Consider the following 18,136-nt stretch of genomic DNA (forward strand, 5'->3'; position numbering starts at 1 on the left):
ACAAATTAACCATGGAAAACTGGGGTCTCGGTCCAATTCAATTTGAAGGTACCTGGTATATATATTTAGATGTATATATGGACGGTGTTTATTTCCTCAGTAAAAAGGACTGGCTTTTCACAGTAATAGGTAGAGAGAGAATCAGATACTATCTCCGAGTCAGCCATATATAAAGGGTACTCATGCAGAGAGTGGAGAAATGAGATAAAATTACCGGTACTGACAGATAAAAATAAACTCTATAACTTTTGTGACCTTGGAGTTATTTTTATCTTCAAAATTACATGTTTGAAGTTTTTCAAAGCATAAAATGCAAGTTTAATATGTGCATGTTTAGAGTATACAATTAAATACATGCACTTCCTGGTATTGTGTACACATTGGCAGGTGCAAACACTTGCAAGTTTGCAGGCATTAAATCATTATGTACCATACTCAACATACAGTGCCCTACTTTTCAAAAAATAAAATTGCAATATGAATTTTGTTTCAGTCAATGAAAATACATATGTTAAAATAATTCCGAATTAAAATAATACGCTGTTATATAGTTTTTTATCATTAAATATCATACTTAAAAACAGTAAGAAAAAAACTTGTGTAAAATGTTCATCATTAAAATATAATTTTCCGGGTATGGCAATAAAAGAGGGATAACTCTTTTTCTCTCTCCATGACTGTCTAGATCTCTTTCTCTCTCTCTGCGAGACAATTATAATACCGTTATTTTAACATTTTGACACACTCTAAACATCCTGGCAAGCTCAATATAGTTGTCAACTATTACGAATATTATAAAGTAATAACAAATATTTAGGTTGTCTACCTCTATAAGAAATGATATCGCATAAAGAAAAGTGTCAGCTATTTACAAAAAAATTTAAAAACATGTATAGAGATCTATATAAAATTCAATAATTGATAAGAACAGAATTTACAAATTATTAACTAACTTCAATTGAATTTTCTTACTGTTTTCATGTTATGTAACCATGTATTAACTTATTCTAATATGTCAAAACTAACTCATACAGTGTATTACAATAAAGATGTGGTGATATGATACAAGTATCGTGAGTCAACACGATCAATATGATCAATGCATTGTCATACTGTGACACCTCTAACTTTCATTGCCAATGAACTGATGAATTTTCAAGTTTAGAGTGCAAAATAATTTTACAAATGCACTAAAATAATGTGATACAGGACCTTCACCAAAATTCAACAGAATTTGTTTATCCTTTTAAGTTGTTCTGTGAACATTTTAACAATGTATTACACATCAAACTTTGCACTCAAAGCTTTAAAAGTTTTGGGGCAATTGATTCATGACCAGTTACTTCTTGAACAGCTGTTGAATGAAATATAGAGAAGGCCAATTATTGTAAACAAGATAATTGATTGGTAATAATTCTGATTCAACACAATGTAAAGAAATCATTCTTATCCACGTCTCACTGCACACTGGTGGTGGACAATTACGCAAAAAATGGAAACATTATTTTTGCTTAAACATGTTAAAAGTGATGCTTTTTGAATATTCATGGTAAAAATATGAGTGGTAATTAACTTGTAACAGTACCGTATCGGCTAATATGCCGCTATATCAATTAACTTTTTAAAAAAGTAGTGACGTTATAAATACTGCGAAATAATCTTAAATATTAAAACATCATTCAATCAATCAATCATCCAGATTCCACTGTCTAAAAACCTGTACATTGGCACTTCGAAGAACATTCGGCTGACAAATTTTAAGTACATGTAACAACCAACCTGCATCTAAGTTTATGCTTTTTAAAACAGCATTTTCATTAGAGTACAAATAATCATGACAACTTACCACAAGGCATGTCAATCAAATTATTGCGCCATACAACGAACGCACGTGAACGTGAAAATTGTTAATTCGTTCAAAGTCTTATTCGATCTATCGTTATTAAGAGTGTAAATCTTTTTAAATTGTAGGGTTTTTTTCCTGGTTTATTTAATTCAGGCACACTTTCAATTGACAAATGAGATACTGTTGATATATGGTCTAGCATGCAGATCTAGAGGAAAGGCGGGGACCCCCCTTGAAAAATTTAAAATTAAAACGTATTATATTCACTCACACTGCCCCCTTCTTTCATAAACTTCTATGATTCCTTTTTATATGATAGAAAAAAACTATACATGCGTAAAACGACACGAAATCTAAGATTTTTGGACTTAAAACATTATAAAGCAGTATGAACCGCATTTTCGGAATTTCAATTTAGCTGCAAAATTGTGAACACCATATTTTGCGTATACGCTTAGATTGGTTTGCATGCATAAAGGTCTTAACCATTTGGCATTTTTAATTTGGAATTATAATTTTACAGATGAATATATATACCAGAGTAAGTACTGGGGGGAAAAGAGAAAAAAAATCTATATTTCGTCTTTGCACGGGACTAATATGTATGCTCCAGTCCTTAAAGTAAATGCATGGGTGAATGTAATAAATCCACAAAGAAATCGAATAATAAAAAGTTTTAAAAAAGAATATGTGATACTGTATACAGGGAAATATTCGCCTTCGTTTTATTTTCGCCCATTTCACCCTCCTTGTCTATGGGCAAATTTTAAGACTACTAGGCGAATTGAAATGGCTTAATTAAAACGGGCAGAACTGTTTGCAAGTATATGACGAAAATGACTCGGAGCGAATATATCCCTATATACATGTACAGTATTTGAAAATACACTTGAAAATATGTGAACAGGTAACACTATTTTAGATATTGTTTAAGATCTGTCAACCAAAGTTCCAACTTACAAGCCAATAAAACGTCTGCATTTTTTATTTTTTTGAAACAGCTTGTTCGTGACTTTAAACCAACCACGTGTACTAACAACGGTAGTCAGACAGGGAGGAGGCGAGATCTCAGAACACCAACACAGAGGATTAGAGCGGTTTGTTCATTTTAGATAACCAAAATTCATAGGACTAACTTGTTTGTGAATTAAATATTTTTTTCAAAATTAGCAGGTGCTCACATGTGTATGTGTAATAATCTTTCACCTAAAGTATCCAGTAAAAGTGTAGTGTAAAAATTAAGATTTCTTGTTTCGCTTTCATATTAAATTCTTGGAATACAGATAAATCAATATATCTTTTATGCATTGGTGATATATATATATATATATATATATATATATATATATATATATATATATATATATATATATATATATATATATAATCCAAAATGAGTAAAGTTAATCCACACAAGTATTAAATAATAAAAATAACAGAAAGCCGATTAGGCTTTCTGTTATTTTTATTATATATATATATATATATATATATATATATATATATATATATATATATATATATATATATATATATATATATATATATTACAATTTATTTGCTGTTTTGTACTTATAACAGTTCTCAAACAAATATGCACCCACGATTTCAATAGAGCGTATACTTTTCGAAGATGGACTAAAATTACAGCGCCCAGGATATCGTACGATGTTACCTGTGTGACACACCTGTCCCAGAGCATTACTGTGACACCTGTTACACCAGTCTATGCACGGTTTGTGCTGAAGAGCATCTCTCGGACAAATTCAAAGACCATAAAGTGGTGCCGTTTAGACAGCGAAGATCTAGTCCAAATTATCCAAAATGCCCGAAGCACACCAAAAAACGGTGCGAGCTCCACTGTGAACAATGTGACGTGCCAATTTGCACCCGTTGCTTGTCCACTCGAAAACACAAAGAACACAAAATAATTGACATTGTTGCAAACTTTCAACGAAAGAAAGAAATAATACAGACAGAGCTTCTAGAACTAGAGAAATCTATTTATCCAAAATACCAAGAGACTGCCTCTACCATTCCAGTCCGGAAAGCTGATCTGCATGAACACTCAAAGAAGTTTACAACAGACATCATTCAACGAGGTGAAGACTTGCACAGAGAAGTAGACGCCATCATCGAGAAACTGAAATGCGAATCTGATGAAAATGAAGCAAATTGCCTAGCTTTCCTGAATGATAAAGAAAAGGAAATTAACCGGGGTGTATCTGAAATCGCGCGAAGAATTCTTGACTTGAAGAAACTATCAAAATCTAATGATGTTTGCCTTGTCGCTGGATACACCTCTCAGATAGCTGAACTAAGTAGACCGCCGCCCAATCTTAATGTGTCAATACCACATTTTTCTTGTCAGGAGATCAACACAGCTCAGCTCTCTGAACTGTTTGGTTCTCTATCCTTACTTCCCATGACAGTTGATGAACCGGACAACAACACTGCCAGCCAGGGAGCTGAGTCTTCTCCACCAAGCAGGTTGTTTCTTGACCAACCAGAATTCATCCGGGCTATTAACACAAGATTTGAGCTCCTCTACAGCGTGACCTGCTTGAGCGATGATAAAATTTGGACCCGTGGAAACAACAACATTATGAAACTTCACAACCTCAAAAAAGAGCTGCTGGAGTCAATCAAAACTAAGTCAGAGAACAAACCATGGGACTTAGCCGTGACAAAGACTGGTGATCTACTTTATACTGACCCATGGGATAGCTCTGTAAACAGGGTAACAAATAAAGAGATACAGCCATTGATCAGATTTCGGGGATGGATACCTCGCAATCTATGTAGTACCTCCTCTGGTGACCTGTTAGTTGTCGTGAACAGTGACGATAATGAAGAAACAAAAGTTGTGCGTTTCTCGGGCTCCACAAAGATACAAAACATTCAATTCAACGACAAAGGGCAAGCACTTTTTGCACCTCAAAGTTACTCAAAGTACATATGCGAGAACAGAAACATGGATATCTGTGTAGCAGACTATTTAGGCCGTGCAGTAGTGGTGGTCAATCAGGCTGGCAGACATAGATTTACGTACACAGGCTCTTCATTTCCATCCACGGAATCGTTCATTCCAGTCGGTATCGCCACAGACAGCCAGAGTCGGATCCTGGCGGCAGACTGCATGAACCACCGTATTCATGTCATCGAAAATGACGGACGGTTCCTTCGCTACATTGACAACTGCGACTTATTCATTCCATTGGGCTTATGTGTAGACACGAAAGACAATCTTCTAGTGGCTGAGAGGGACTCGGGAAAAGTAAAAATAATCCAATATTACATTTAGACAACACTTGTGTACGCGTGAAAGTTGAACTTAAGATATGTAAATATGGTTTGTACTTTTGAAGTTCATGTGCCCAGTCTGTAATTCTCGGTATAAAGAGAGAAGCAAGATACTTTTACAGTATATGTAAAAAAAAAAAATGTGTATATACATGTATATTCTAAATTTAACAAACTGTGTGATACTATCTTATAATATGCTTTGTTATTAAAACTATTGTTTTTATCAAGTGTACAGCCTACAAAGTGCGTAAACAGGTGTTTTGGTTTGTGTTGTGTTGTTCTGACTGTTTAGTGTTTATTGCCCAGAATTCGTAAACAAAATAGTGCAGTGTAAAATACAGAGTGATGTGTTCATGATTTCACAATTTTTTTTTCAAAAAATCTTCAATAAAATTGTGAAAACACTGTATTTGTTGTTAAAACTCTTTTTTTAAGATTGAAAATTGTGACAGATCGCGATCGTCACTTGGGGTATAACAATAATGTACTACGAATATATATATACGAAAACTGATCAATATGATTCCCTAAACGGAACATCTTTCCTAAAAATCTAAGTTTAATCAAAGATCGCAATCGTAATGTACATGTTCCGAAGTGAGAAATCATTCAAAACATAGAAAGATTTATAACATTATATAGATCAAGTAGATTAATTTAAAATCAATTTCATATGGCAAAAAAATTCTAAAATTGAATGTATAACTGATTCCTGCATTCACACGAGCGAGGAAATTAATGTTGAGACATCTCTTTATTCATACACAAGTAAGGGATAGATATATATACCACTTCTTTATTTTCATCCATCATTTTTTATACGTTAAATAACATAGTTACGTCTAACTTTCCGGTATTCGATAACCCCAAACTACAAATTAGATATTGCCAATACTTATAAAAACCGAAAACACTATTCATTTCTATAGGTAGATAAAATGAAAAGGACGGATGAAAGATATTTTAGACAGCTGCTGCAGCATCAAATTTATCCTATTAATGTTCCAAGAGGAGTTTGAAATGAAATGAATTTGAAATTTCGTGAGTACAGAAGTAACGCATGATTTCTCTTTAAATGTTTTATTGGAAACTTTCACAATGTATTTCAGTATACATGTTATACTCTGTCCAAAGTTATTGCTTTCATCTCTTTTTTATGAATTTTAATGAAAATACACATACGTGTGAAAGAAATACAGTTGAACTCGATAAAAGGGAATACTGTAGTCGTACTTTTGTCCGCGTGGTATTAATTTACGCTATGAACGCGGGCACAAATTTTCCGCGGAATTTATTCCCAGTGTACTTTAAGTGCATTTTGGAATGACATTTTGAAATTGCATTACATGAATAAGGATAATCGGAAGTTACTACATTATATAACACTTGTATATACGTGTACCCCATGTATATCGTTTTTATCTATGCAAACTGTCAAACTTGTATTGAGAATTCAAATAATAAATAATTTAATCTCCTAAAGATTTGAATTTTCTGTGAATTTACTTGCATGAAATTTAAACTTCCCCCAGCTTGAGATAACGGCACGTGTCAGACGACAAATAGCCCCAAGCGGGTCTGTCTTTCAATGACCCAATTAACTACACGCTAAGACCCGTGTTTTTACTGCAATTTTTAGATCTCTTTGTGCTCTGACTTTTAATTGATAAAACTGATCAACTCATAATTTAAACGACATGTGAACCCATAAATTGACAGCAAATAAAGATTTTAGTTAGCGTCGTAACATCTTGACGGCTAACTAATGACTACCGACCAGTGCACAACCGATAATTACTGCTCACTGTGAACAGTTCTTACAATTTAAGTCCAAAGTTGGACAAATCTAGGTAATGAAAATCGCTCAGAACTAAATTTAATAATAATTAATCAAATGATTTTTTTTTTCATTCAAAGAATCCGCGTAAATTTTTACCCGCGGATTAAATTGATATTGTGATTCCGCGGAATTATGACCCCGTGGAAAAAATTACGTCTACAGTATATCCAAGATATCCTCATTGAACAATTATCATTTCTCACTCATAAAAGTTCAAAGGAAAACAAATTTCTTACGGAGATTTATAATGGGAAGTGTTGACATCTTTTCTCCATTCGGAAGTACTCGGGATACCTCGCGCAATTTTTCAACGTTATCATCCGGGCTTATTAATGGCTGATGCAATGCTTAATCCCGGTAGACTTTCTATTTTGTGACGTTAATTGAAACCTGAAGCAGTAGAAGGGGCGTTTCAAAACAGATAATCTGGACATTTTCTTATAAGTGGATGAACGTAGTTTGAGCACAAAGGTACTTATGATTATCGAAATATCAAGCAAAAAGATGTGGAAGCAAAAACTCGGGACAGAGTATAGAGTTTTGATGTACATGTAGTTCACAATTAGATTGATCTCCTTTAAAAATAAGAATATGTATAAAAATATAAAAAACATACACACATTTTAAAAGTAAAATGTAAGTTTTTTTAATTTACGAAATAATAATGTACAGCTAAACAAATCATATCTTTAAATTTTAGGTTAATTTGCTGACCACCCAGCCTCGGTCCTCAATAATTAGGTCGTAACCTAACAGTATACGTCGAGCGATGTTTCGTAGTTGAAGGACTCGCACGGAAGGATTGTAAAAGATATATATCACAAGCCTGAGTTCTTTGGACTATAAGCCTGGTTTTCGCACACGGCACAATTTTAGTAGATAAAAGAGACCCATTTTTCATGTTAGTACGAATAAGTGATTCACTCATTGAGAGACTGAAATAAATTTACTCACTCAAATGACCTATTTGTTTGGCGGTTTTCGGTCGTTGTCCATTGAAAGTAAAATTTACCAAATATTCAATATGAAATCTAAATAGAAGAATATTTATTGAACGTTAACCTTGCAAATGAAGGCATTTTGTATTACCTTATAAAAGGGGGAAAATATGTATTGTTATTTTGCATTTTTGAAAATTTGAATGAAATGAAATTCTCATATGGAGTATCTAACCAATGTCCTTCAAAAAATACAAAGCAACTTTGGAGTTTACTGTATATAAAGTTTCAAAGTTATAAAACCAAAAACAAACTTCCATATCAGACATACAATAAAGAAACCTTGGCTATTTCGGCTACTGCCCTTGATCTTATCACAACTCGCACGAACTAATTGCTATATAAATGTTCCAGAGAAAGACATCTTTTAAAGCTTATAGATTCCAATAACCGACAATGAGGATTTATAGCGTCTTGGCTTTTGTAGCTTTGGCAGGTTTGTTATTTATTATTACAAACAAATATAGCAGTGTTACAAAATAAGAAGGCGTTGAGATATATCTTGAGATATCGACAACCTACCTTAACATACTATGTATTAACAAAAGCATTTTTGCTACTGTGCAAAAGGTTATAGACTATAATCTTTGAGATTCAAAGAATTTGTCTTTGTGTATATCAATATTATACTATATTTTCTTTTGTTCTAAATGTATATGCATGACAATTATTGCTATATTTAATCTTGATCCTGATCCTTTTGAGTAAACAATAAAATATGTTCAAAACAGATTTCTCTTTTAACATTAAGGAGGCTGGATAGTCAACAAATTGCCCATCAGATCTGTTTTGAGCTTTAGTTTTAAATACCCCGATATGATGTTTTCTGGCCATAAATAATGTAGCCTATAGTAAAAAAAAAACCCATCCAAATATATATTATCTTTGTTTAAACATTTTCTTAGGCATTTAACTTTGTACCGAGCCTTCTGTCTAAGGGAGGTAAAAAGAGTACAAAAATGTATGGCCACCTAGCCTTCTTAACATAAATCTGATAGAAAGCATTCCTACATATTCTTTATCCATCGATTGATATGTAAAAGAAATGTTTTATTTTTTCCCCCGAACAAATCAAGTTGAATGTGGTTAATACTGATTTTAAGATGAAAATACAGTTGAACTTTGATATCTCGAACACTGATATCTCGATTTCAGTGGATATGTCGAAGTGATTTGCAAGTCCAACCACTTATACTTTTAACTATTTTACCTTCGATATCACGAATACTTAAATATCTCAAAGTTTTTAAGCAGTCCCATTTAGTTCGAGAAAACGAAGTTTGACTTTTCTTTATTGTTATACTATGATAAGTATGTTTAAAATATGGTCAGTTAACGACAGATTGTGTTTTCTATGCACGTACGTGATAAAGTTAAATAGTGATAAGGAGAATGGCAATTCTTTAAATCAAAATATTTTGAATTATGATAACACTACAAGAAAACTTTTTAAAAACCGTTTCGACTGTAATATACTATAACTAACTATAAAGGCAAATCTCAGTCCACGGTTGAGTACATTTTTATCTTAAAAAGGTTTAACAGATTTTCACCATGTCTGTATTTTTTTTTCAGGGTATGTTTCGGCAGGAGTAAGGTAAGTAAAACATACAGTTTTTTAATATCAAATAATAAACAAAACTACACACCAAACTGAATCTTTAAATACGTTGGAATCATTAGAATTTGCATACATTACATCGAATTTATCAATTATTTTCAAGAACTAAGTCTTGTCAGCAGCAATGATTTGTGCTGAGGTCCAAACACTGTTTCACTTTCGGTTTGTCCGAGTAACTGCAAAGGAGAGTTGATTAAAATCAACTCCCAAAAATTGACCCAAATAAAATAAATGATTCTATAATAACCATGGTCTTTATAACATTAGTAATGATACTTATAGATTTGAGATTTAGGTATTTTTTGGTGTTCCTTTTGCTGGGAATGACCTGTAAAGTTATAAAGTTTTACACAAAGTAATCTAGTTAAGAACAAGCAATTTATTTTTCTCCTCACTTTCTTTTCATATGAAAGTTTTTTATGGCCTCAATTTAGACAAACATTTAGCTAGTGTTCCACATTCACTGGCTATACAATTATTCTCTTCATAAATAAATTCATGAATATTTCTGTTTATTTTAAATCATGTAGTTAGAATATTTTAGACCAAAACTTAAGATTTTAATAATCACTTATGCTTCATTAAAGTTATGCTCTAGTAAAGTAATCCTTCATTAAAATATGAATGATTATTGTTTATTCCAGACGCGCTGATTGTCATAACGGACACCAGTGTGTGTGCTCTGACGGACAGACCGGAGTCTGTAACAGCCAGGGACATTGTGACTGCGGAAACAACGGGTATGGTAGCCTCATTGAACATCTCATAAAATCATAAAAATTCTACTACGTTCAAAGTCAATTCCATATTTCTAATGTACATGTACATGCATTAAAATCGTACACAGCAAGAGACAGGCGGCCAGTCAGTGTACCACCGCCGCTGATTGCACCGGATGTTCTAGTAACCAGGTCGCCGAGTGTCACCATGGACACTGCACGTGTCACCATGACAGCAACCATCACCCTTTTAGGTATGTTCAGATTGCTTTATATTTTGAAACATTTCAATCACATCATTCCGAGAATACATTTTTTTGTTGATTAGTATGTTTTTGCAGTTATATTTGTGCATTGATCTCAAATTCATTACACGAGCAAAAACTGCTTTAACTGTTTCACAGGTGTTTTTCCTTCAGTATATTATGTTTTAAGGCATATTTTAAATTCCTTTGCGGATACGACTAATGTTTATTTTGAATAAACATACTATTTATCATTCTGCTAAACAAATATTATTGAAACCACGCGATGAAATTATTTTTCAGTAAACGTTGCAGTTCTGATAATCTTTAGAAACCAACAACCAATCTTGCATACACTAACTTACTATAATTTATTTGTGAATTGGAAACCATAAAAAAAGATGAAAGCAATAAAAGTTTCATGATTTGGTTCACGATCAGTTATCGAAGGCAACACTTGAGGTGTGGTTTTTAACAATGTTTTCAAACCCTACTTATCATAATAATGCAGTAAAAGCATATCCATGTCTATTGGTTCTGTGTTATTCCAGACGCGCTGATTGTCATAACGGACACCAATGTGTGTGCTCTGACGGACAGACCGGAGTCTGTAACAGCCAGGGACATTGTGACTGTGGAAACAACGGGTAAACTAGCCTTCATTGAACTCCTATCAGAAACATTTTAATACGTTCAGAGTCAATTCCATATCTCTAATGTATATAAATTAAAATCGTACACAGCAAGAGACAAGCGGCAAGTCAGTGTACCACCGCCGCTGATTGCACCGGATGTTCTAGTAACCAGGTCGCCGAGTGTCACCATGGACACTGCACGTGTCACCATGACAGCAACCATCATCCATTCAGGTTAGTTATATTGAGACTGGTTTATATCTTCACAATATTTCCATCACATAATTCCGAAGAAAATATTAGTTGTTTATAAATATGTTTTCCAATTATACTTGTGTTGTGATCTCAATATATCGAAAGACTCGTTGAATGTCATTCAGTTTTGAACGAACAAAAAATAAATTTTTTGATATATTTTACTGTTTTCCTGTCATTTCTATACAGTCTAGATTGAACTTTCTGCATTTCTTTGTACAGGGAAAACTATTGATCTTGCTGCTTATTTAAAACCACGTGATAAAAATGTAAACAATATTCAGCATCAAACATTCAGTCGAAAGATAATCCTACTAACTGTAGGCCACCTCGTAACGTTTTTCTCGTTTAAATGAACATATCATGTTGTATTTTGGTTGGCTCCTTCACACATTCATTAACCAAATTCTGCGGATGCCTACACATAGATCACTTAACAACGACGTGGTTTTATAACATCATCTAAAAAGCACAAACCTTTTGCTTTTTCATTGATGAATGGCAATAAGTAATGTTCATAAAATGAGAAAAGTTGTAAAAGTGTGTTCACGGTCAGTAAACGCAAAAAAGACTGATATGTGGGATTTCAACTATGCAGTAAACCCTAACTCATTGTAATACAACATTACCAGATTGTCATTGTTAACTGATCATTCCAGACGCGCTGATTGTCATAACGGACACCAGTGTGTGTGCTCTGACGGACAGACCGGAGTCTGTAACAGCCAGGGACATTGTGACTGTGGAAATAACGGGTAAGCTAGCTTTACAATTCATACAGGTGTTTTATTTTCTTAATTCGCCGCAATTAAATGGAATATTTTCTACGACGCAATTCATAGACATTTAAGTTCTGTTCGTTAGGTAAGATATAACAACGTAAGAAAATATCTATGAAAGATTGTCTTATATGACATTATACTAATTGGAAGGTAATTTGTAATGTTAATTTTAAATGCAATTCAAATATATTATAGCAGAATATAATTGTTGCAAACTTGATTAAATATTGGAACTTAGCTTTGTAATGTATGTGTATTAAAATCGTACACAGCAAGAGACAGGCGGCCAGTCAGTGTACCACCGCCGCTGATTGCACCGGATGTTCTAGTAACCAGGTCGCCGAGTGTCACCATGGACACTGCACGTGTCACCATGACAGCAACCATCACCCTTTTAGGTATGTTCAAATTGTTTTATATTTTGAAACATTTCAATCACATCTTTCCGAGAATACATATTTTTGTTGATTGGTATGTTTTTGCAGTTATATTTGTGCATTGAACTCAAATTCATTACACAAGCAAAATACTGCTTTACTGTTTCACAGGTGTTTTTCCTTCATTATAGTATGTTTTAAGGCACGTTTTAAATACCTTTGCGGATACAATATTATAATGGTTTTGAATAAACATACCTATTTATCATTCTGCTAAACAAAAATTATTGAAACCAAGCAATGAAATTATTTTTCAGTAAACGTTGCAGTTCTGATAATCTTCAGAAACCAACAACCAGTCTTGCATACACTAACTTACTATTTATTTGTGAATTGGAAACCATAAAAAAAAGATGAAAACAATTAAAGTTTCATGATTTGGTTCACGATCAGTTATCGAAGGCAACACTTGAGGTGTGGTTTTAACAATGCATTCAAACCTTACTTATCATAATAATGCGGTAAAAGTATGCCCCTGTCTATTGGTTATGTGTTATTCCAGACGCGCTGATTGTCATAACGGACACCAGTGTGTGTGCTCTGACGGACAGACCGGAGTCTGTAACAGCCAGGGACATTGTGACTGTGGAAACAACGGGTATGATAGCTTTACAATTTCAATAATAGTACAGATTCAATATCTGCGTTTTCTTCTCGCAATTCAATTAAAATATCTTCTACAACGCAATTTATAGACATTTTAGTTATGTTCATTTGTACATGTATAATATAACAACATTTATATATATATATATATATATATATATATATATATATATATATATATATATATATATATATATATATATATATATAATATCTTGAAAGATTGTCTTTATGAAATATTTAAATCATACTCTTGGAAATGTAATTTGTTATGTTATTGTTCAATGCAATTAGAAACTGATTTCTAAGTAAAATATCATTTTTGCAATACTTGATTAAACACTGACCCTTAGGTTTGTAATGTATATGCATTAAAATCGTACACAGCAAGAGACAGGCGGCCAGTCAGTGTACCACCGCCGCTGATTGCACCGGATGTTCTAGTAACCAGGTCGCCGAATGTCACCATGGTCACTGCACGTGTCACCATGACAGCAATCATCATCCCTTCAGGTTTAAAACCATATCTTTTTGAATAATTTACCTGAACATTTGTTTATCTTTGATGAAACAAATTTTTACTCCGACTCAAACCCTGTATTGAAAATGATTAATTTGATTCTCAACAGACAAATTAGACAGACGATGTGTACTGTAGATGCCAACTGCACATGCGCCGGAGCCCATGAAGTAGCTTTCTGTGAAAATGGAAACTGTCATTGTAAACACGACGAACATCATCACAATCCAGGAAACCACCATCCGTATGTATCTCTATGGAATGCGTCTATAGTGACTTATACTTTATTATTCAGTTCCTTACATTCAATGACATATACATGTATGCCCAGAAGAGGAAAGAAAGAAGAGAGAGAGAGAGAGAGAGAGAGAGTGAGAGAGAGGGGGGTAAAAATATGCATATTCTTCCTTTCTACAAAATTCCCAGACAAATTACAACCGTTATGTTTACTTACGTTCGGAGGGAAATGCATGTAAATGAACTTGTTATCATGATTTGAGAGAAAGTTATTAATGCTAATTATTGATAAATAATCCATTTTATAAGTTAGTTTATAATAATCTGACCGTTTTTTAGCGGCCGACGCCAAACCACAGCCTGTATGGATCCAGATGATTGTACATGCGGCGCCCATGAAACCGCCACCTGTGACGCTGGCATGTGTCACTGCCACAATAATGGCGATACAGGAAACCACAACCCACCACATCATCCGTATGTATAACAGGGAAATTCTAATTTTTAATATTAACCGTCAGGCTGTAATTTCGGGGCTTCTGAAGCACGCACACATTTATATGCAAAACATTTCATAAAAAAAATATCTTTATTATTTGCACAATGTCGCCGAGTGTCACCATCGACACTGCACGTGTCACCATGAGAGCAACCATCATCCTTTTAGGTTGAAACCCTATCTTTTAAAAAAAAATTACCTGAACATTTGTTTATCTTTTAATAAACAAATTTTTTCTTCGACTCAAATCCTGTATTGAAAATAATAAATTTGATTTTCAACAGACAAATTAGACAGACGATGTGTACCGTAGATGCCAACTGCACATGCGCCGGAGCCCATGAAGTAGCTTTCTGTGAAAATGGAAACTGTCATTGTAAACACGACGAACACCATCACAATCCAGGAAACCACCATCCGTATGTATCTCTATGGAAAGCGTCTATAGTGACTTATACTTTATAATTCAGTCCCTTACATTCAATGACACAAACATTTATGCCCAGAAGATGAAAAGAAAGAAGAGAGAGAGAAAGAGAGGGTAAAATATGCATATTCTTCCTTTCTACAGAATTCCCAGACAAATTACAACCGTTATGTTTACTTACGTGTGGAGAGAAATGCATGTATCATGATTTGAGAGAAAGTTATTAATGCTAATTATTGATAAATAATCCATTTTATAAGTTAGTTTATAATAATCTGACCGTTTTTTAGCGGCCGACGCCAAACCACAGCCTGTATGGATCCAGATGATTGTACATGCGGCGCCCATGAAACCGCCACCTGTGACGCTGGCATGTGTCACTGCCACAATAATGGCGATACAGGAAACCACAACCCACCACATCATCCGTAGGTATAACAGGGAAATTCTAATTTTTAATATTAACCGTCAAGCTGTAATTTCGGCGCCTCTGAAGCACGCACACATTTATATGCAAAACATTTCATAAAAAAATATCTTTATTATTTGCACAATGGACTAATTTTTATTTGTTGAGCATCAGTATCTAGCATTGATTTCGTGGCGAGGAAATTTTACGGAAAAAATTCGCAATTGAACAGGTAGATAACAGGACTAAAAATCTTATTTCATTTTAGAGCGAACCTCAGAACTTTGAATCCTCTAAAATTCATGACTAAATAATTCAGCCAATTTTTTTTAACACAACAAGTAATGTCAACTAGGTTTCACAAAAAGCAAAAAATTAATGGTAGAGAGGTACTGTATATTCTTTTTAATGCAAGCTTTTTATTCTGCAATTCAACCGTTTTGCAATAAATGACTAGATTATAAAATTGCAAACACCGAATTGTTATGATCTAGTTTCATCTAATTTCATTCCGTTGGATGTGCCTCTCGCAATTTTACTTGTATATCAATTCCTCTAGTTTGATTATGAATCTACAATACCAATTTGTTTTACTCTTGTGGTCTTTTTTTAAATTGTAAACGAAATAAGTTTTGTTCAAATTCATAACTGTACAAGCCTTTGCTTTGAGCCTATTGCTTATGTTTCTCAACTGCTTGGTTTTATTTTTCAGCTGATTACCATCATCACATAGGAAATAAAATTAATACATCTGCATACCCTTTGTTGATTTTTATAATAAAGAATTGTGTAAAAACTTGTCTTTTGAATTTAGAGCCTCTTACATGTAAAATATCATGAAAGAAATCCTGTATCTACAGTTTTGTAAGCTATGCATTTCTTTACGGCATGCATAATTTTAATTCTTTTTAAAGAACATGTTTTTCTTTATTTAAACTTACAAAGAAATGTGATTAGCTGATGGTTTTTGCTGTAAGATATATATATATATATATATATATATATATAAAGCACAGAGATATTCACCTTTTTGGAGCTCCACCTCCGCCCCGGCCGGGGCTTGAACTCACGACCTCTGGAACCCATTCTCCTAGCAGTGAGCGGCCACCGCGCTAACCACTGGGCCATCTAGGCAAGACAAAAATCTTGCTTTCGATGACGAAGGGAAACTAGCGCGCTGGTCGCTCACTACACGGTCGTTTGAGATACAGGTGGAATGCAGTTAAACGACAATTTGAGAGGATCGGAACGATACACATTGCATAGATATATACAAATAATAAGCACAAACATTGCAATAACTCTCAAATTGACATATACCTGCCCATAGTGAATGATAAAGATATACATAAAGCACAGAGATATTCACCTTTTTGGAGCTCCACCTCCGCCCCGGCCGGGGCTTGAACTCACGACCTCTGGAACCCATTCTCCTAGCAGTGAGCGGCCACCGCGCTAACCACTGGGCCATCTAGGCAAGACAAAAATCTTGCTTTCGATGACGAAGGGAAACTAGCGCGCTGGTCGCTCACTACACGGTCGTTTGAGATACAGGTGGAATGCAGTTAAACGACAATTTGAGAGGATCGGAACGATACACATTGCATATATATATATATATATATATATATATATATATATATATATATATATATATATATATATATATATATGAGCAGTTCCCCTTTAAAGAAATAAGAAAGAGGGAATATCAATTATAAACGTCTATTCATAATCTTCTTCTCCAGAACCACTCGGCCAATTTCATCCAAAATTGATTCAAAGCATCTTTTTGGGAATGGCGTTTAATTTTTTGTCAAACGAATGAGCAGTTTCTTTTCAAAGGGGGGATAGTTAGAAAAGAGGGAAAATAGGGTTGGATGCTTAAAAATCTTCTTCTTCAGAACCAGCTATCCCCGTAATAACAAAACATTGCATTGGCTTTGTAATTATGGTAGATTTAAATTTGTTTAAATCATGACCCTAGTGGTCAGGAAGCGGTCCTAACGGGTTAAAATTTAAAGGGATAAGAAACTATGCATATATTGTAAAATAAATTAATTTGATAACATCTTCTACGATTGTAGATCGAATTTGTTTTTGTGAAAAACCTCGGAACAATGAATAAATCAAGGAATATTAATTGTTTAATGTAAGTTTTCTCGCCGCTTTAAGAGCTGTCATTGATTCCAGTTTGTTTCATCAACATATCAAAATCAGTAGTTTTGTAATGCTGTAGCAAATCTTAATATTCGCAAAATGACAAGTTCGGAAAAGAATGGAACGTTAACAAAATCAATTTGAGATCGTTCGTTAAGCTATGACTTTTTACTAAAATAAAAACAATGCAATGAAACGAAGCATGTTTGTTGGAATCTAAAAGCGGAGGGTTAGGCCTAGAGGAATCTCCGCAAAGGTAGAAGTTGTCAACAGATGTCAAGTATCGGAGAAAATGCCTGCTGTCGTTATTTCGACATGGAAACTCCAAATTCAGAGATTTTTTTAACCATCCTGATTACAATTAAAATGCTTACTAGTATTCAGTTAGCGGAAAACTTTAACTTTGTAAATGTTGGTTGTAAAGTTTGCAGCATCGTGATATTGTTTTCTTTAAAAGACCTGCAAAGTTCACAGGTAGAGTTTTGTCTAATTCTCATTTATTTACAACAACTATTGTTACAAATGCCGACATCCGTGACCATCAAAGAAATGAACAGCTCGCATTTATGCAATAAAAATGCATATTTTTATGCA

At 33.8% G+C, this 18,136-nt stretch overlaps 1 protein-coding gene and 1 pseudogene across 3 annotated transcripts; both read left to right on the forward strand.

Moving 5' to 3' along the window:
• The first annotated feature begins 3,479 nt into the window (after positions 1 to 3,479).
• Positions 3,480 to 5,547, forward strand: LOC128163406 (uncharacterized; annotated as a pseudogene).
• Positions 5,548 to 8,320: 2,773 nt separating this feature from the next.
• LOC128163667 (histidine-rich protein PFHRP-II-like) lies at positions 8,321 to 16,172 on the forward strand. 3 transcript variants are annotated; one of them, XM_052827294.1, is made up of 15 exons: positions 8,321 to 8,426; positions 9,566 to 9,587; positions 10,256 to 10,351; positions 10,459 to 10,584; positions 11,127 to 11,222; positions 11,319 to 11,444; positions 12,125 to 12,220; positions 12,520 to 12,645; positions 13,187 to 13,282; positions 13,678 to 13,803; positions 13,920 to 14,054; positions 14,387 to 14,524; positions 14,831 to 14,965; positions 15,264 to 15,405; positions 16,095 to 16,160. In XM_052827294.1, the coding sequence occupies exons 1-14, from the start codon at positions 8,387 to 8,389 to the stop codon at positions 15,403 to 15,405; spliced, it is 1,500 nt and encodes a 499-aa protein (XP_052683254.1). In that variant the 5' UTR covers positions 8,321 to 8,386; the 3' UTR covers positions 16,095 to 16,160. The 3 variants fall into 3 exon arrangements, with proteins under 3 accessions (XP_052683254.1, XP_052683255.1, XP_052683256.1); XM_052827295.1 differs by having other exon boundaries at positions 8,357 to 8,426; positions 15,264 to 15,401; positions 16,095 to 16,172; XM_052827296.1 differs by lacking the exon at positions 10,256 to 10,351 and having other exon boundaries at positions 8,357 to 8,426; positions 16,095 to 16,159.
• Positions 16,173 to 18,136: the final 1,964 nt, after the last annotated feature.

The sequence above is a fragment of the Crassostrea angulata genome, chromosome 9, assembly GCF_025612915.1.
Source record: "Crassostrea angulata isolate pt1a10 chromosome 9, ASM2561291v2, whole genome shotgun sequence".
Classification (NCBI taxonomy): Eukaryota; Metazoa; Mollusca; class Bivalvia; order Ostreida; family Ostreidae; genus Magallana; species Magallana angulata.

Coding starts and splice junctions, on each gene's coding strand:
- LOC128163667 (XM_052827294.1), top strand. CDS start 8,387: ATGAGGATTTATAGCGTCTTGGCTTTTGTAGCTTTGGCAG. Junction 9,588..10,255: donor TATGTTTCGGCAGGAGTAAG/GTAAGTAAAACA, acceptor TGTTTATTCCAG/ACGCGCTGATTGTCATAACG. Junction 14,055..14,386: donor AATCCAGGAAACCACCATCC/GTATGTATCTCT, acceptor ACCGTTTTTTAG/CGGCCGACGCCAAACCACAG.